Here is a 19902-nt window from a genome sequence, read left to right as displayed (position 1 = left end):
ATGAACATTATTTCAGTAATACTAAATGTTATAGTCTACTCCTGTGACCCAGTTTGATGTTGCAGTTAAACAAGCAGGCTGAAAACTGAGAGACCATGAGTTCTAGTCCCACAAAGGGAGATGGGTGACCTTGGGCCTGTTGTTCTCTCATACTCTAGGAAGCAGTAGTAGCAAACTACTTTCAAAAAATCTTGCTAAGGAAACTGCAGGGAATTGTCCAGGCAGTCACCAGGAGTCAAAAACAGAACTGAAAGCACACACACACCTTTCAAAGCCCTCTCCTGATTTTCATTTTCAGTGGCATTTTCTTCAATGTCTCCATTGAACTTTATGACAATTTTCTCTTGGAGATAACTTATAGAAATGTATTTATTTATTAAACATATTTCTATGCTACTGCAATCAAAATAACTCTTGGCATTTTACAAAGAAAAAATATAATGTAAAAATAAGCATAAAAAAGTAAGCATAAAAAATAAAAACACAATAGTATCACAATACAAAGAAGTTAAAATAAAAAGAGGGCAACATCAAATCAAATCAGGGGAATGCTTTTCAAATCATTTTTCAAAATCCAAGATACTAATTTTTAAACTTATTTGATTTTGCTCAGTCGTATTTCATACATACATTTTTTCTTTGAATTCAAACTGAAAAAGGTTATTGGTAATCTTTGCTCCACTTTGGCCAGAAAAAACAAACATCCTTTCTTTGCAGACAGCTACAGGAAAATTACAACATGAAGGAGGAATCTCACCAGTTTGTTTAATCTGAAAAGCAATACCACAAAATAAATTGCAATAAATTGTGTCGAGACCTGCAATCTAAGATTTTCTGTAGATCTATTTATTATAGATTCGTTTTCTATGGAGTTTCTCAGTCATCCAGGTCATGGTTGTCCCAAAAGTGCTTTTTCAAGAGGCAACTGGACTTTCTGGTTTTTCTTTGAAGACGTTTCACTTCTCATCCAAGAAGCTTCTTCAGCTCTGACTGGATGGCAGGGAACATTCCCCACCATCCAGTCAGAGCTATAGAGTCATTGTTCATTTGAAGACTGAAATGTATTGTGATTTGTTCGTACTATCAAAAAATAAACAAAGACTAAACTTTTTAAAACCAGATACTGGTTTTAAAAGCTCAACAATTGGGTTACATACCATATCTATGTACCCTTGCTAAAAGTAAAAATACATTTAATAAGCTTACTCCTGAAAAATGAGGATCTCAGTCTTAAATTACCTAAAGTATAATCTAGCAGGAATTTAAATATAAAGAATTGCACACAGTTAGAACTTTACATCCAATACTTTGTTCAAATATGTTTCTGAAATACTGACAATTGTTGAATTAGAAATATTCATTCACCCTTCCCTCACAATCCATCTCTAAATAGATTACTCTCATTGAGGAATATTTTAACACAACATTTAACAATATTAAGATAATGTCTTACCTCTTCCCAACACGTTAAATCTCTGTCTTGTAAACTAATAGTCCACATGTCATTTAATCTGTATTGAAGGAAAATACAACTTTTAATATACTTTTAGGAATGTAACAGTAGTAGCACAATCTACTGGATGTGAAGGAAAATTTCCAATCCAGTGCCTAGATAATCTAGATATTAGAATTGAACATATATTAAAAGTTCAGCAATAGAGATCCAAGGAGACTGTGGGATTTGGGGACCAAAAGGAGTGCAATGTGTAACCTACAATCCCTGTTACCTACTGTCACTATAAACAATTGTCATAGCCAGAGCTCCAAGACATAGGGCCTGAATTTTGCCTCAGAGATTATTTCTCATCTTCTCTTCCATATTGGAAAATTAATCCATACAGAATCTGAAGGGGCTTTTTGAAATGGGTTCCATTTTTTAGTGTAAGGAACTGAATCCAAGCTCCTAAAATTGTTTAAACATTCAAAATTAAATCATCTATATCTTTAATTACCCTTCATGAATTTATTTTGGATTAGGAAAGAATTATATTGGAGAGACAAGCAACTAGGTATTGGAAGTCATAACATAACATAGCAACAGAGTTGAAAGGGACCTTGGAGGCCTTCTAGTCCAACCTCCTGCCCAGGCAGGAAACCCTACACCATCTCAGTCAGATGGTTATCCAACATTTTCTTAAAAATTTCCAGTGTTGGAGCATTTACAACTTCTGCAGGCAAGTTGTTCCACTTATTAATTGTTCTAACTGTCAAGAAATTTCTCCTTAGTTCTAAGTTGCTTCTTTCCTTGATCAGTTTCCACCCATTGCTTCTTGTTCTACCCTTAGGTGCTTTGGAGAACAGCCCGACTCCCTCTTCTTTGTGGCAACCCCTGAGATATTGGAACACTGCTATCATGTCTCCCCTAGTCCTTCTTTTTATTAAACTAGACATACCCAGTTCCTGCAACCGTTCTTCATATGTTTTAGCCTCCAGTCCCCTAATCATCTTTGTTGCTCTTCTCTGCACTCTTTCTAGAGTCTCAACATCTTTTTTTATTTATTTATTTATTTATTTTATTCAATTTTTATACCGCCCTTCTCCCGAAGGACTCAGTTTTTACATCGTGGCGACTAAAACTGGATGCAATATTCCAAGTGTGGCCTTACCAAGGCATTATAAAGTGGCACTAACACTTCACGTGATCTAGATTCTATCCCTCTGTTTATGCAGCCCAGAACTGTGTTGGCTTTTTTAGCAGCTGCTGCACACTGCTGGCTCATATCTAAATGGTTATCCACTAGGACTCCAAAATCCCTCTCACAGGTACTACTATTGAGCAAGGTACCACATATACAGTACCGGTGCATTTTGTTTTTTTTGCCTAAATGTAGAACCTTACTTTTTTCACTGTTGAATTTCATTTTGTTAGATAGCGCCCAATGTTCAAGTCTGTCCAGATCCTTCTGTAACTTGAGCCTATCTTCTGGAGTGTTGGCTATTCCTGCCAGCTTGGTGTCATCTGCAAATTTGATGAGTTCCCCATCTATCCCCTCGTCCAAGTCATTGATGAAGATGTTGAAGAGTACTGAGCCTAAAACAGAGCCTTGGGGTACTCCACTGCATACTTCCCTCCATGTGGATGTAGTTCCGTTGAGGACTACACATTGAGTGCGGTTGGTCAGCCAGTTACGAATCCATCTGGTGGTGGTGCTGTCTAACCCACATTTTTCTACTTTATCTAATAGTAGGTTATGGTCTACTTTATCAAATGCTTTACTGAAGTCCAAGTAAATTAAGTAAATCCAAGTAAAAAGGTCAGGGAGACAGTAAAGAAATTATTGTAATAATTGGTCAAACCAGGTTTGGCCAAATATTATATATTATTATTAATTAATTTTCTTGAGAAAAAAGGCTCCAGAAAATGGAAACACATTTTTCCAATGAAGAAATGTATGTTAGAACAATAAAGCTCATATAATTGATTTCATTTAAATTGCTCAATAAACTGCAAATTAGTCTTCTTAATTATGAATTTCTGAATATCATACTAAACTAATAGTAAACTAAAATACTAATAAAGGCATATAAGTAGATCTATCTTCATCCTATCACATCAAGAGTCTTAAAATGAGTTGTCTTATAATTATTAATAAAAATAATCATAGCCTTAGACAAATAATGTATCTTACCGTGCATTTCCATCATATCCTGCAAAGATCCAGAGTTTATCACTATAGACGGTTGCACCATGAGCTGACCGAGCAACTGGTAATCTAAAGACAAATTTACTAGTATCTTAACTGCTAATACAGTTACACAAGTATGATAAAAGGCTGATTATTACATACCTATATGAAAGAATACTATCAAAATTTAACTATTTGGGGAATAGTTAAATTTTAGTACAGAATATCATATACTTTTTCTGGCTACATGCTATAAGAATTTTTTTATTAGAACACAATAAGTTTGGACCAACCTGCAAAACATCTCTGACCTGGATGATATATATTAATTATATTTGACGATGAGCATATGTTTTACCTCATCTATATTATTTATTTATTATTCTTTTTAATTTTATATTATCTGGCCAGAATTGCTTTGGATGGATGGAGGAATGGATGGTTTGGAGGGATAAATAATTTAAATCTCAAGATTTTGGTATTCGTAGTTTCGTAGTTTTATGAGAGAGTAAAAACAAACCAACACATTAAAACTCCAAATCCTCCTTCAGGCTAAGCAAAGTGCAATTCAGTTGCCCATCAAGAAAAATTGCATCGGCAGATAACCGCCTGGCCGCCTTGTTTCGGGTGACCCGTTCCCTCCTTCATCAGGAGGGACGGGATGACCCTTTACAAGGACGTGCTGAGGAGTTTAACGGTTATCTATACGATAAAATCGTTCAGCTTCAGGATAGTTTGGACCAAAATTGCGATGATCCAACCAAGATGACAGAGACGTGTCTTGTTGAGGTTATTTGGGATGAGTTTGATTCTGTGGCTCTCGAGGACGTGGACAGGTTGCTGGGGAGGTTGCATGCAACTACATGTTTACTGGACCCGTGTCCCTCCTGGTTAGTACTGGCTACTCAGGAGGTGACACGAGGCTGGCTCCGGGGGATTATAAATGCTTCTTTGTTGGAAGGGGTTTTCCCCGCCGCCTTGAAAGAGGCAGTGGTGAGACCCCTCCTCAAGAAGCCTTCCCTGGACCCAGCTATTTTGGAGAATTACCGTCCAGTCTCCAACCTTCGCTTTGTGGCGAAGGTTGTAGAGAGTGTGGTTGCATGGCAGCTCCCCCGGTACCTGGATGAAGCTGTCTATCTAGACCCGTTCCAGTCCGGCTTCCAACCCAGTTATAGTATGGAGACGGCTTTGGTCGCGTTGGTGGATGACCTCTGGAGGGCCAGGGACAGGGGTTGCTCCTCTGCCCTGATCCTATTAGATCTCTTAGCGGCTTTTGATACCATCGACCATGGTATCCTGCTGCGCCGGTTGGAGGGATTGGGAGTGGGAGGCACCGTTTATCGGTGGTTCTCCTCCTATCTCTCTGACCGGTCGCAGTTGGTGTTGACAGGGGGGCAGAGGTCGTCCGCGAGGCGCCTCACTTGTGGGGTGCCTCAGGGGTCGATTCTCTCGCCTCTCCTGTTCAACATCTATATGAAGCCGCTGGGGGAGGTCATCAGTGGTTTCGGGGTGAGTTATCATCTGTATGCTGACGATACTCAGCTGTACTTTTCCACCCCAGACCACCCCAACAAAGCCATCGAAGTACTGTCCCGGTGCCTGGAAGCCGTACGGGTCTGGATGGGGAGAAACAGACTCAAGCTCAATCCCTCCAAGACGGAGTGGCTGTGGATGCCGGCACCCCGGTACAGTCGGCTGCACCCACAGCTGACTGTTGGGGGCGAGTTATTGGCCCCAAAGGAGGTGGTACGCAACTTGGGCGTCCTCCTGGATGGACGGCTGTCCTTTGATGAACACCTGGCGGCCGTCTCCAGGAGGGCCTTTTACCAAGTTCGCTTGGTTCGCCAGTTGCGTCCCTTCCTTGACCGGGATGCCTTATGCACGGTCACTCACGCTCTGGTCACGTCTCGGTTGGATTATTGCAATGCTCTCTACATGGGGCTGCCCTTGAGGTGCACCCGGAGGCTGCAGTTAGTCCAGAATGCGGCTGCGCGAGTAGTAACGGGAGCCGCTCGTGGCTCCCACGTAACATCACTGCTGCGTAGTCTGCACTGGCTTCCTGTGGTCTTTCGGGTGCGCTTCAAGATTTTGGTTACCACCTTTAAAGCGCTCCATGGCTTAGGACCCGGGTACTTACGAGACCGCCTGCTGTTACCCTATGCCTCCCACCGACCCGTACGCTCTCACAGAGAGGGTCTCCTCAGGGTGCCGTCCGCCAAACAATGTCGGCTGGCGGCCCCCAGGAGCAGGGCCTTCTCTGTTGGAGCACCGACGCTCTGGAACGAACTTCCCCCTGGCTTACGCCAAGTGCCTGATCTTCGGACCTTTCGCCGTGAGCTAAAAACACACTTATTTATTCAAGCGGGACTGGCATAATAGCTTTACTATTTTAAATTGGTTTTTTTATTGTTTTAGGATTTTGAATTTTTAAATTTTAAATTTAAATTTTAATTGTCGGCCTTATTTGTAATTTGCTTTGTTTTAAATTCTGGTTTTAATTGTATATATATTGAGTTTTATCCTTGGCTGTACACCGCCCTGAGTCCTTTGGGAGAAGGGCGGTATAAAAATTTAATAAATAAATAAATAAATAAATAAAAGCAACAATTAATTAACAATTAATTGAATGCTTTCTCTTTCTGAATTAGTGAAGTCAACCATAGAAGTAAGGTTTTACATTTACTTACCAAATACATAAATCAAGGATTGGCAACTTTTAACAGCCTAGTCTTTTAGTTTTAGTTTGATTTGGGGTCCTGACTAAATAAAAGCAATTGTTCTTTCTTTAGCTTTATCTGCAAATACAGCCACTGATTCCTGCCTTTTATTGATTTTTTTAGGCAAAAGGATTGAAAGAAGACTGCTACCGTGGTGGATTTAATATTATTACTGTTTATCAACTGGGAAGGACTAAAATTTTAAAATCTCTAGACCACTTTGCAGCCTTAATAATTATATACAAAATTACTACTCTGAGCACTGCTCTATGAATCTGCGCTTTTTACAGGTTTGTGTAATAATATACACTCTTACCTTCCTTCAATCTTCCATTCAGTCCATTGGCCTGTTGCAAGTTTATATTCAAAAAGATCATTTTTGTTCTTCAAGTTGGAATTGGAATATATATCTCCAGTGTAGCCACCTACATGATGATAATGTTATAATAAAAGAGATGGTTTGCACAATTTGATAATAAAGGAGTTATTATTTATAACAATAAATATGATTACATAAAGCAAACCAATTAATGTCTTTATAGTTCATAAGAAACATATATGATATCCAGAACTTGTCATGTCTACTTTGTGCAATGTATACTAATTTTTTTATTTACTGGTATGCTTTGCATTATGTCTGATTCCTGCACTATTTGCATACTGTTAGTTTTTAAACTTTTCTTATTCCATATTGTTCTCAGACCTTGCTCACATTCATGAATTGATAACATTTATTAATTATTTTTCTGTCAGTGCTATATACTTTTGTTGTTAACTCCTCATGCTAATTCAGATTCCTAAATTACACATAGAACTCGGTTAACTTTCTGATAACTCACCAAATACAAACATGCTGCTTCCATAAACTACTGCTGAGTGGTGATACCTTGGTGCTGGTGGAGTCCCAGTAGTAAAAGCCCTATGCAGGATAATATAAAACAGTACGTAGAAATAAAAAATAGGCTTAATTAATATGGTACTTTAATGAAAGGACATGTAAATGTTGATTGTGTGTATTTTTAACTTAATGTCTTTCATAGCAAAACAAAACAAAACAAGTACAGATCAGCAAGGGTTTTCTGCCTGCCATATAACAAAAAGTTTTTTGGATTTACATCCTAGAACAAAAGAGGAAATATTTTCATTTAACATGTAATAAAATAGAAATATAGACATCCTTTGAAAGGAATGCTTCAAAATGCATGGCAGCATGTATGAACCAGATATTTTTTAAATACTAAAGCTGCTGTGCCTTTTTCCAAATGTATGTGGCTCCAATTGTCTCTACAAAAGGGCACAAGTGTAAATATTTTGCTTTGTATGTTTTCCAGCTTTACTAAAATAATTTTACTAGTCTAGGAATAAGATTGTAGATAGGTAGGTAGAGCATTATATTTCATATTTAAATTAGCAATATTAATCTAATGCGCCAACTCAGAAAGCTCAAACTGCCCAAGGAGCTGATGATCCAGTTCTACAGAGGAATTATTGAGTCTGTCATTTGCACCTCTATAATTGTCTGGTTCGGTTCTGCAACCCAACAAGAAAGACACAGACTTCAGAGGATAATTAGAACTGCAGAAAAAATAATTGCTACCAACCTGCCTTCCATTGAGGACCTGTATACTGCACGAATCAAGAAGGGGGCCGTGAAAATATTTACAGATCTCTCACATCCTTGACATAAACTGTTTCAACTCCTACCCTCAAAACAACGCTATAGAGCACTACACACCAGAACAACTAGACACAAGAACATTTTTCCCCCAAAGGCCATCACTCTGCTAAACAAATAATTCCCTCAACACTGTCAAACTATTTACTAAATCTACACTACTATTAATCTTCTCATCGTTCCCATCACCAATCTCTTTCCACTTATGACTGTATGACTGTAATTTTTGTTGCTTATCATTAAGTGTTAAATTATACCCTATGACCATCATTTGTGTTCTAAATGTTAAATGTTGTACCTTGATGAAGGTATCTTTTCTTTTATGTACACTGAGAGCATATGCACCAAGACAAATTCCTTGTGTGTCCAACCACACTTGGCCAATAAATTCTATTCTATTCTATTCTATTCTATTCTATTCTATTCTATTCTATTCTATTCTTACATATTTTATGAATTTGCCAGTTATATACTATTGCTCCTGTATATAACCTATGAAAACTTTGAATATTTGTTCGGAAGGAATTTGGACACATCACACTTCCTAAAATTCTGTGGTAATATAATTTATCTTGTTACTGTTATAAAACCTACAATCCTGAATATATTTAGTTATAACAAAGTAGATAAATGCATTTAAAATTATATGCTCATTCCGTTATTCTTATTTAAAATGATTCAAAACTTTTTTCTTCCTAACATGCCTTACCAATAATTTAACTTATTTTGACACCAAATCAAAACAGACAACAATAAAGTATATTGCTATCATGAAAAATAAATAATTTCTCATTTTGTCAAATATTCATAAGTTCCAATTCACTCAAATATTGATAATATGGGATATTTATTATAAATAGAAATGTACCTGCACCAAGAGCAGTCCTTCACATCAAATCTTAAAAGGTCATTCAACATAGTTTTCCTTCAAAGTAAGGGAAATAATACATAAATGTATATTTAGAAGCCACAAAAATATTATTAAAGTTTATAGGTGAAAGAAATTTACTCAGCTAAAATCTATCTATTATTTGGTTTTTAACTATTTTTAAATCAAATGAGAGAAAAACAGTAACTTTTTTAACAATTATATTAGGATAAATTTTACAAATAAATATAATTAATGGAAACAGAACAAATATTTATAAGTTGAAATTTTGCTTGTTCATGCTTGTTTCCTAAATGCCTCAAGCAAATGTCTTATTTATGTTTTTAATAATTTGCCTTTAAAATGACAACAGTACTGACACAGTAAAGACTGAACATTTTTGGTAATACACTACCATTCTTTTCTTTGAAAGCTGTAATGGTATGATGGCATAAACCCCTTAGCAAAAGTTCTTTCATTTGCAATTACATAGGAATTGTTTTTATATCAACCATCATAAAAGCAACCACTGTGAACTAGACACAGTGAAACATATTCCCAACTATTACATAGTAGATGCAAATAAAACTGCTATTCCATTGTCCCTTTCCCACAGAGGTGACCTTAGAAATTTTTATATATGTTATATATATATAATTTTACCATAGAAGTAAGGTTTTAGATTTACTGCATCCCCATCTTAGAAAACCTTGTCTGGAAGAAACTTTTTGTGTGCCACTGTGAAAGTGAACCATGTTAGGGAGCGGAGAAGCGCAAAAAGGAGCCAGCGTTTGTTTTGCTTGTGGGAACAGGTGGGGCTACAACCACAAGGGGAGGAACGTAGGGAGACTCACCCGTTATCCCCACCAAAGACGTAGATGGCATCTCGATAAGCCACCACGGTGTGTTTGCTACGGCTGGAAAGAAAAAAGGAGACAACCTTGGTTTACATCTCTTCCCTAAATCCGCCACCCGGTCCAGCATTTCGTTCAGCCCAACACCGAGCCGAGCCGCCAGCAGACCCCCGAGACGTCTCACCGAGCCCCGACGAATTCATCGCAGGGCGGGAGGCGGCGCCACCGGTGCACCGTCTCGAAAGGCCCGAAATTCAGAGTCAGGTATTCGACGCTGTCGGAGCAGCTATGATCAAAATCTACGCTGGGCGCCACCTTGGACCGCCCGCCCGAGTTGGCCGCAGCCGCCATGGCCCGGCTTTTGCTGCTGAGAAGAAAATCCGCGAGAGAACAGCGATCAAGACCGAATGTCAACTACAACTCCCGACATCCCACGGCCCCGCTGACACCGTTTCTTATTCGGAAATCCGACTACAATTCCCAGCATGCCAATATACTTCCTGCAGCAGCATTTCCAAGGGTGATTTTATAGTTTGTATTTTAACTATAGATTTTAATCAGAACGTGGTTCCACGTACCCTTTCGAAGTACGCGATTCAATTATGATATAACGTGGCAACGGCAGCCAAAAGTTCAAGACAAAAAGAAAAAAAAACAATCTTGTATATTAAAATTGGGATTCGGGCAGCCGAGAATGAACGTAGTAGCGTAATGATCAGTTTTTCCAATATGAATTAAGACGTAACATTTTGTTAAACAGGAGGGGGGGGATTTATTTATTTATTTTTATTTATTTATTTTATTTTGTCACAACAATATATGTAGGTATCATACAAAAAGATTATATAGTATATAAACACTTATATGAGTAAATATAAGGAGGTATAAGCACATATATATATATATAAGAAAAGAAAAACAATAGGACAGTGTAGGAATTTAGCACCCACCCACCTCCTAGAAGAATGAAATATTTTAGAAAATATTTAAAAGGCAGAATATATTTCCCTGGATGAGAAATGGAGAAACATGTTTTAAAGTCAAAGCAACTTCCTGCCACCCCCCACCTTTGTCAATGGGCAATTAAGGCTTCAGCCAAGCTCACTCAATCCCCCCCTCCTTTGTCAAAGACCATCATTTGCAACACAATAGAACAGAAACTCACCACATGGCAAGGCTCAGGCAAGCTTGAGGGACAACCTAAAATGTTATTCTGGGAGTCTGACAACCAATCAAGGTGTGCCCCAGGAATTAAAGTCAGAGAAAGACACAACAACAGATAGTAGAAAGTTTTTGGTTAAAGCTTTTAGGATTATGAGAAGAGACCACAGTCAGGTAAAGTATTGTTGGAAGAAATATCCATCTGGGTTCAGTTCCAAGTGGGGACAAAGACACTGGAAACATGGAGGCTGCTTGGAAAGATGGTTTAATGGTGGTCAGGATCGAGATCCTGAACAGCTGAGATCCTGTGTGCTCCCTGGTTTTATGCTTTTTCTGAGCTTTGAACTTTCTGGGGCACAGGAAGAGTATCCTGATTGGTTGTCAGACTCCCAAGGGGTGGGGGTCTTAGCTAGCCTTGCTGGCTGATGTAATCTTCCCAGGTGCCATGTGGTGAAATGGGTAGAGGCTAATCCTATCATGTCCTGAGGGCCATGTCTTAATCCCATCACCCTGGAGCTGAAGGTCTTCTGTGTTGTAGATAAGATGTCTTTTGTCTTTCTGGGGCTATTAACAAAGGTGGGGGCCGCTTTCCAAGAGCATGTTTCTCCTTTTCTCATCCAGGAAGGTATAATATTCTGCTTTTTTAAATATTTCCTAGAATATGTCATTCTTCTAGGAGAGGGGTGGGTGCTAAATTCCTACAGTATTCCAAGCACTGATGATTCTGTTACAGAAGTAATATTTTCTGCAATCTAGATTAAAGCGGTTGACATTAAGTTTAAATCTATTAGTTGCTCTAGTATTATTGCAATTAAAGCTGAAGTAGTCTTTGACAGGAAGGACATTACAATAGATGACTCTGTGAGTTAAACTTAGGTCTTGTCTAAGGCGACGGAGTTCCAAGTTTTCTAAGCCTAGGATTTCAAGTCTAGTGGGATAAGGTATTTTGTTGTTTACAGAGGAATGGAGAACTCTTCTTGTAAAATATTTCTGGACACGTTCAATTGTATTGATGTCAGAGATGTGGTGAGGGTTCCAAACAGGCGAGCTGTATTCTAGAATTGGTCTAGGAAATGTTTTATATGCTCTGGTTTGGAAACAGTTCACTTTCCCAACTTTTTGAAAAGATGTCAAAAGACCATGTTGCATTTGCAAATGAAGGCAATGAAATCATCGCTTGAACAGAATTTAATCAAAGGGAGTGATCAAAAGTAAGAACACTAATTTGTCTATTAGTCTTGACTGATGCATTTTTTACGACATAAAAGTGCTTATTATTTTTCACTACGTAAAAGTGTGGTGAATGTATTCAGCATGGACACTTAAGTGTATTATTATTTTTGTAGCTTTTGTCAAGGAAACAAAGTAGGACTTGCTAGAACCGTTGATAATACTCAAAAATTGTATATTCAAACATTTCATATTTTGTATCAATAAGCTATATGTTCCCAAGATCATTTCTTCCCAGGAATGATAAAACATGTTTTTCATCTAACAGTAGCAAGGTAAAACTCTGTTATGAATAGGATACGGCAGAAAATGATAAAAACCAAGTTGACACTAGACATTTCTATCAATATTATGCTGTTCGCTTATATATTTAACATATATTTCGATAAAGGTCTGCAAGTTAATCTTGATTCTTACTATAGTTATCAAATCATCTTATTTCAAGTATACATTCTGTAGATATTTTTATTTTATATAAAAACCTTTGTATAAAATCTTTATATAAGAAAACAAGTCTATTTATGTATGGAATAACCTATGGGACAAAAATGGCAGACTTCTCACTCAGAAGCACTATAGAACTCAAAAGGGATAAACCCACAAATTGTTTTAATATGACAACTCAATTACTGCAGCAGCATAGGAATCTGACAAGGCATCAAGTTACAAAGTACATGTAAAAGACAATCAAATACTCAAAGAGCTGGAGAGTTTCACTTTACTAGGTATGTTGAAACAAAATCTGGGCTTTTGTTGTTTCTTGATTAGCTAAATCAATGATGCTGTTTTACGAATGGAGCAGCATTTTTTTCTCATTATTTAAACACGTAAATGTACAGGTATTATTCTATGCATATAGAATAAAGGGCAATGTTTGTACATTTATAGTATTTATTTTATGTCATAAGACAAAATATTTATAAATAGCAATAACCCATTCTAAAATTACTTTTAATCTTATGAAATATTTGCTCTTAGGTATATAAAATCAAGAATATCCTTTAAACAATATAGTTTATTAATTTTTTAAAAGGGGAAGCTATTTGCATTTTCTTGATTAAAGTTTGATGTAGTTATTCAAGTATCCAGTATTTATATAGTAATAATAATGAGGTAGTCTTATGTCCATCTTAGTAAATAAAGGTAAACTTTAAATAAATACAAGTAATTTTTATATTAGTAAGGTTAAATGATAAACATGAAGACTTTTCTGGTACCCTAGTAATGGTTTTAATGTCATAAATAATAAAGATATACTTTTATGCACTTCAGATCCAAGATGAAAATATTTTTGCTGTTCTTTTATTTAAAATACTTGTTTTTTATGGATACACTTTTGAAATCCTGAAAGTTAGAAAATAACAGGGCAAACGATTTTAAATGGAAAAGATTTTATAATATTTGGACTTTTGCATTACAAATTCCCAAGCTTTGGGAGGAAAAAATCTTAAGGCATCTATTTTATCTATTTGCCCAAATATTTTGCTGAGAGAATAGAAACAAAAATTAATAAGTTGTGTTTTTTGGAACTGTCCTATAAAAAATAGTGTCAGCACATCAGATAAATTATTATATTTCAAATTCAGTTTCAAGTTAAAAGGATTTCTAAATGATCACTATCATTATAACTAACATTTCTAATCAAACTAAAAGGGTTCTAATTCCAATGATAATGGACAAGAATTCTCTTTCAGTGTCCACATAAAATTATATTAGTTATTTAATTATATTAAATATCCTAAAGCAGAAATCATTTAAGACACTTTCTTAGACCTAAATTTGTGGTATCCTAAAATTGAGCTTCTATTAGATTTACTTCATTCATGAGGAAATACTTACATAGTTACCTTCAAACGTATTATCTTTTTCAATAAGTCAGGGATACACTATGTGTCTAACTGCTTATCTGTAACTCTGTGCAAGTCCTGGCTTTTTCATGAGCCAGAAATACTCATGTAATAGGCATTTCACAGAAATAAATTTCTTATAGTATTACACTTCAAACAGTTTGAAATCAACACAGATTAATTAATGTAGCAGTACACATTAAACAGAAAGTTGCTTTCCAAATCTATACAGAAATACAGTATTCTAAGTACTAATCAAAAGCAAAGGGTACCATTTTCTTTTCTGAATTTTAAAAAGAACAATACCAATTTATGTTTGAATAGTTTTATTTCATTTCCCAAAAAGGGAGAAAAAGGCAAAAAGGTGTTGGGAGATGCATTTGTGTACTGACTTTTAGAGTAACCAGTAATATTAATTTTACTACCCTATAAAAAATACTTGTACTAATTTGTGAACTATGGTTTAGCCAGTTGTATAATCCTGTGTGTGAACAAAGCAAACAGTTTTGGAGTAATGGGTTTGTGAAGTAAATAAACAAGTTAAATACAATCAGTTTCATATAAAAAAGTTTGGTTTCTAAACAAAAGTCATCAGTAACCACAGGAACTGAGTTTTAATGTAGCAAGTCTGCTCAATATGGGTGCATGATAGTTTTAGTACAGAATTATGAAATGGTAGAACCCCAAAGGTTTTCTATAAATGGAAACAATTTAGCATTTGTATTTTTCAGGTTTTAATTCAAAGTATTGGACTGGAAGCAGATTCCATTTCATTCCAAATGTCTATATAAAAAATGTCATCTGGTTAGATCAAGATAATATACCCTGCGTAACAAAAGTGTGAAGCGCTTCCAAGTTTCTAAATAAACAAGCTAGTGAAAACAGTTCCTTCCTCATTTCATTAAACTGTGCTGTAAAAAGTCAGTGAAGTGCTTTTTCAGTGGAGGAAAAAATGTTTAGAGCCAAACTGGAAAGTTTATCAGAAGAATAGTGTTCCCATCGTGTGAATTCAGAATGCAAAGACTCCATGCATATTTGTCTTCTGTTGCCTTCTAAATCACGAGCAGTACTTCCAAATAAAAATTAATCATATTTGTAATATTTTGTGAATAAAGGAAGTATTCCCTGTTTAGGTCAAAAACATGAACTAAGCAAGAAAATGTTGCTTAGATATTATCACGATACTCTGGATTTATATGCCAATGGTCTGAAGAACTCTTCTTTCATTTTCATTGAGATGGTCTGAGAACATTGCATAGCAAGGCTGCTGGGCAAACTGGCATAAGAATTCTGTAAGATAAGCCTAGGAGAAAGAGAAATTAATGGTTAATAGTTGATGGAAAAAACATTATTAACCCAAGGTAATGGAGTATTAGTTTTTATTAAAGTTGTCAAAGGATTTGTGAAGTAACTTACTAAGCAGAATCAAAATATGGGTTTAACATTTGTTCAAGAATGAGTACAGAATTTTTGCAACAAACTTTTTTAAAATTTGGGGTTAAGGCACTAATCTTAATCACCTACAGTGAATGGCAGCACATCTTTTTATTCAATACTGGTAGTCCTTGATTTACGAACACAATGAAGACCCAAATTTATGTTGCTGAGTGAGACATTTGTTAAGTGAGTTTTGCCCCACTTTACAACTTTTCTTGTTGTTACGTGACTCACTGCAGTTGTTAAATTAGAAACCCGCTTGTTAAGCGGGCTTTCATGATTAATGTGGGACTTGAACTCATAGTCCCCTACTTTCTATCCTGGAGCCTTACTAGACTAAACTGGCTCTCAAACTGGATGTGAAATTATTAAGACACTTGCCAGAATTAACAAACAAGCAAACAATGGAGTGAAAGAATATAGAGAAGGGAAAGGTAGATTATCTGAGGTTTCCATGCCTAAAATGGGAAGAGGTTCTCTATATCAGTGGTCACCAACCAGTGGTCCATGGACCACTGGTGGTCCGCGAGAAAATGTTGGTGGTCCGTAGAAAAATTATTTGCATTTTTATATTGCACTAAATACTATTTATCTTTTTTTTAAAAATTCATATTAGTGGTCCGCAGGATTTAAAATTATGAATTTAGTGGTCCCCGAGGTCCAAAAGGTTGGTGACCCCTGCTCTATATAACTTCTCAATCCTAAAGAAATCTAAGAAGCTCAACTGAATTATTTAAATTCTTTTCTAACTGAAGTCAATTTCTCATTAGCTGCGAAGATAAACACACACAATTTTTTAATTATATTATATATGGCTACATCTTTCTATTTTGCATATGAGCCTCTTCAAACAAGGCATTTCTAAGAATAACAGATAAAACTTAGGGGTCTTGCAACACCCGATTTTAGACAATTCTGAGTCCTATGGTACAGACACACTGCATTCAGAATAACACTTTTTTCTTGGCTTAGTCACCACAACCATCAGAATGGGATCTCCAATTGCTTTCTGCTACAAGATTTTAACTGGTTTGCTTTTAAAGAAAAATTGAGCACTGTATTCTGTCCTGTCTCTTGCTTTTAGTGTACATATTGTGAAATATCTTTAGATTCATAAATGATACTGCTCCTTATCATGGTGTTGCTTTAAAAAACCCATTTGTGATACCATTTTAAAAACAGATATGATAAATAATATATAATAATATTATTCTAGATCAGGATGTCAAACTCGCAGCCCACAGGCTGGATGAGTCACACAATGGCCATGCCCACCCCCAGTTTAGCAAAGGGAGAGAAAGTTGTGATACGTCACGTGACAACATGTCGTCGTGAGTTTGACACCCCTGTTCTAGATGGTGAAGTTTCAAAGTACAAATGACTACACAACAGACTGCAAGATACACCACCTGTAAATCTATCTGATACAGAGGATCCTTCAATGAATCTGGATCATCCTCATCATCATCTTCATAATAATCTTCATCTGTCAAGCAAATATGTTTCAAAGTGAAGTTGATGCATACTTAAAGAACTGAAGTCTTAAACTTTTTATACCTTCTTTGCACTACAATAAACTGCTGTTTTCTTTTTAGAAATTGAATAAACCAGTAAATAACAAAACAGACCAGAATTACTAATAATCCTATTTCCAACTATACAATGAATGTATTTGGATTTTATTTCTTCTCTTTATTAACCATCTATTATTTAACAGCAATAATATATATCTAAAAGTGGCATAAACATGACCACCATTTCTATGGCATCATAACGAAAGTTTTATTTGGGAGCTCGAGGCGCTCCCTCAATAACCAGCGCAGCGCATTCTGAACTAGCTGAAGTCTCGGGTGCTCTTCAAGGAGCCCCATGTAGAGCATTGCAGTAGTCCAGGCGAGAGGTAACAAGGGCATGAGTGACTGTGCATAAGGCATCCCGGTCCAGGAAGGGCCGCAACTGGCGGATCAGGCGAATCTGATAAAATGCTCTCCTGGAGCGGTCGCCAAATGGTCTTCAAAGGACAACCGCCATCCAGGAGCACGCCCAAGTTGCGTACCTTCTCCATCGGGCCAATGATTCACCCCGACAGACAGCCGCATCTGCAGCTGACTGTACCGAGTGCCGGCATCCACAGCCACTCCGTCTTGGAGGATTAAGTTTGAGCCTGTTCCTCCCCATCCAGACCCGTCGGCTTCCAGACACGGGACAACACTTGACAGCTTCACTGGGGTGGCCGGGGTGGAAAAGTACAGCTGGGTGTCATCAGCGTACAGTTGGTATCTCACCCCAAAGCCACTGATGATCTCACCCAGCGGCTTCATATAGATGTTGAACAGGAGGGTGAGAGAATCGACCCCTGCACCCCACACATGAGGCACCTTGGGTCGATCTCTGCCCCCTGTCAACACCGTCTGCGTCCGATCAGAGAGGTAGGAGGAGAACCACCGATAAGCGGTGCCTCCACTCCCAACCCCTCCAACCGGCGCAGCAGGATACCATGGTCGATGGTATCAAAAGCCGCTGAGAGGTCTAATAGGACCAGGGCAGAGGAGTAACCCCTATCCCTGGCCCTCAGAGATCATCCACCAGCGACCAAAGCTGTCTCCGTACTGTATCCGGGCGGGCGGACTGGAGCAGGTCTAGATAGACAGCTTCATCCAGGTACTGGGGTAGCTGACATGCCACCACACTCTCTACAACCTTCGCCGTGGCGAAGATTGGAGACTGGCGATAGTTCCCTAAAACAGCTGGGTCCAGGGAAGGCTTCTTGAGGAGGGGTCTCACCACAGCCTCTTTCAAGGCCGCGGGAAAGACCCCCTCCCGCAGAGAAGCATTTGTAATCCCCTGGAGCCAGCCTCGTGTCACCTCCTGGTTAGTACTGAGTAGCCAGTACTAACCAGGAGGGGCACGGATCCAGTAAACATGTGGTGGCGTTCAGCCTGAGTCTTGTTGTTACGTGACTCACTGCAGTTGTTAAATTAGAAACCCGCTTGTTAAGCGGGCTTTCATGATTAATGTGGGACTTGAACTCATAGTCCCCTACTTTCTATCCTGGAGCCTTACTAGACTAAACTGGCTCTCAAACTGGATGTGAAATTATTAAGACACTTGCCAGAATTAACAAACAAGCAAACAATGGAGTGAAAGAATATAGAGAAGGGAAAGGTAGATTATCTGAGGTTTCCATGCCTAAAATGGGAAGAGGTTCTCTATATCAGTGGTCACCAACCAGTGGTCCATGGACCACTGGTGGTCCGCAAGAAAATTTTGGTGGTCCGTAGAAAAATTATTTGCATTTTTATATTGCACTAAATACTATTTATCTTTTTTTTTAACATTCATATTAGTGGTCCGCAGGATTTAAAATTATGAATTTAGTGGTCCCCGAGGTCCAAAAGGTTGGTGACCCCTGCTCTATATAACTTCTCAATCCTAAAGAAATCTAAGAAGCTCAACTGAATTATTTAAATTCTTTTCTAACTGAAGTCAATTTCTCATTAGCTGCGAAGATAAACACACACAATTTTTTAATTATATTATATATGGCTACATCTTTCTATTTTGCATATGAGCCTCTTCAAACAAGGCATTTCTAAGAATAACAGATAAAACTTAGGGGTCTTGCAACACCCGATTTTAGACAATTCTGAGTCCTATGGTACAGACACACTGCATTCAGAATAACACTTTTTTCTTGGCTTAGTCACCACAACCATCAGAATGGGATCTCCAATTGCTTTCTGCTACAAGATTTTAACTGGTTTGTTTTTAAAGAAAAATTGAGCACTGTATTCTGTCCTGTCTCTTGCTTTTAGTGTACATATTGTGAAATATCTTTAGATTCATAAATGATACTGCTCCTTATCATGGTGTTGCTTTAAAAAACCCATTTGTGATACCATTTTAAAAACAGATATGATAAATAATATATAATAATATTATTCTAGATCAGGATGTCAAACTCGCAGCCCACAGGCTGGATGAGTCACACAATGGCCATGCTCACCCCCAGTTTAGCAAGGGGGGAGAAAGTTGTGATATGTCACGTGACAACATGTCGTCGCTAGTTTGACACCCCTGTTCTAGATGGTGAAGTTTCAAAGTACAAATGACTACACAACAGACTCCAAGATACACCACCTGTAAATCTATCTGATACAGAGGATCCTTCAATGAATCTGGATCATCCTCATCATCATCTTCATAATAATCTTCATCTGTCAAGCAAATATGTTTCAAAGTGAAGTTGATGCATACTTAAAGAACTGAAGTCTTAAACTTCTTATACCTTCTTTGCTATAAACTGCTGTTTTCTTTTTAGAAATTGAATAAACCAGTAAATAACAAAACAGACCAGAATTACTAATAATCCTATTTCCAAACTATACAATGAATGTATTTGGATTTTATTTCTTCTCTTTATTAACCATCTATTATTTAACAGCAATAATATATATCTAAAAGTGGCATAAACATGACCACCATTT

The 19902-nt window shown here is 37.3% G+C and overlaps 2 protein-coding genes across 6 annotated transcripts in view; both read right to left on the bottom strand.

Moving 5' to 3' along the window:
* Nucleotides 1-10195, bottom strand: part of LZTR1 (leucine zipper like post translational regulator 1) — a 29788-nt gene extending 19593 nt beyond the window's left edge. For both annotated transcript variants that reach the window (XM_058177049.1, XM_058177048.1), the window contains exons 1-8: nucleotides 9925-10195; nucleotides 9741-9803; nucleotides 8887-8943; nucleotides 7183-7262; nucleotides 6660-6768; nucleotides 3630-3713; nucleotides 1454-1511; nucleotides 631-770 (exon numbers count right to left, since the gene is read on the bottom strand). In XM_058177049.1, the coding sequence (XP_058033032.1) occupies nucleotides 631-770; nucleotides 1454-1511; nucleotides 3630-3713; nucleotides 6660-6768; nucleotides 7183-7262; nucleotides 8887-8943; nucleotides 9741-9803; nucleotides 9925-10091 (758 nt within the window). In that variant the 5' untranslated portion in view covers nucleotides 10092-10195. The remainder of the gene's footprint in view (nucleotides 1-630; nucleotides 771-1453; nucleotides 1512-3629; nucleotides 3714-6659; nucleotides 6769-7182; nucleotides 7263-8886; nucleotides 8944-9740; nucleotides 9804-9924) is intronic.
* Nucleotides 10196-14287: 4092 nt separating this feature from the next.
* Nucleotides 14288-19902, bottom strand: part of IPO9 (importin 9) — a 31953-nt gene continuing 26338 nt past the window's right edge. For 2 of the 4 annotated variants that reach the window (XM_058174525.1, XM_058174527.1), the window contains exons 23-24: nucleotides 19556-19632; nucleotides 14288-15281 (exon numbers count right to left, since the gene is read on the bottom strand). In XM_058174525.1, coding sequence (XP_058030508.1) covers nucleotides 15171-15281; nucleotides 19556-19632 — 188 coding nt within the window. In that variant the 3' untranslated portion in view covers nucleotides 14288-15170. Of the gene's footprint in view, nucleotides 15282-16824; nucleotides 16902-19555; nucleotides 19633-19902 lie in introns of all 4 variants that reach the window. The other 2 variants (XM_058174526.1, XM_058174528.1) reach the window with 1 other exon arrangement.

This window comes from Ahaetulla prasina, chromosome 3 (genome assembly GCF_028640845.1).
Source record: "Ahaetulla prasina isolate Xishuangbanna chromosome 3, ASM2864084v1, whole genome shotgun sequence".
NCBI classification, from domain to species: domain Eukaryota; kingdom Metazoa; phylum Chordata; class Lepidosauria; order Squamata; family Colubridae; genus Ahaetulla; species Ahaetulla prasina.
Note: the sequence above shows the minus strand (reverse complement) of the source record. Positions and strands in the feature narration are given on the sequence as shown.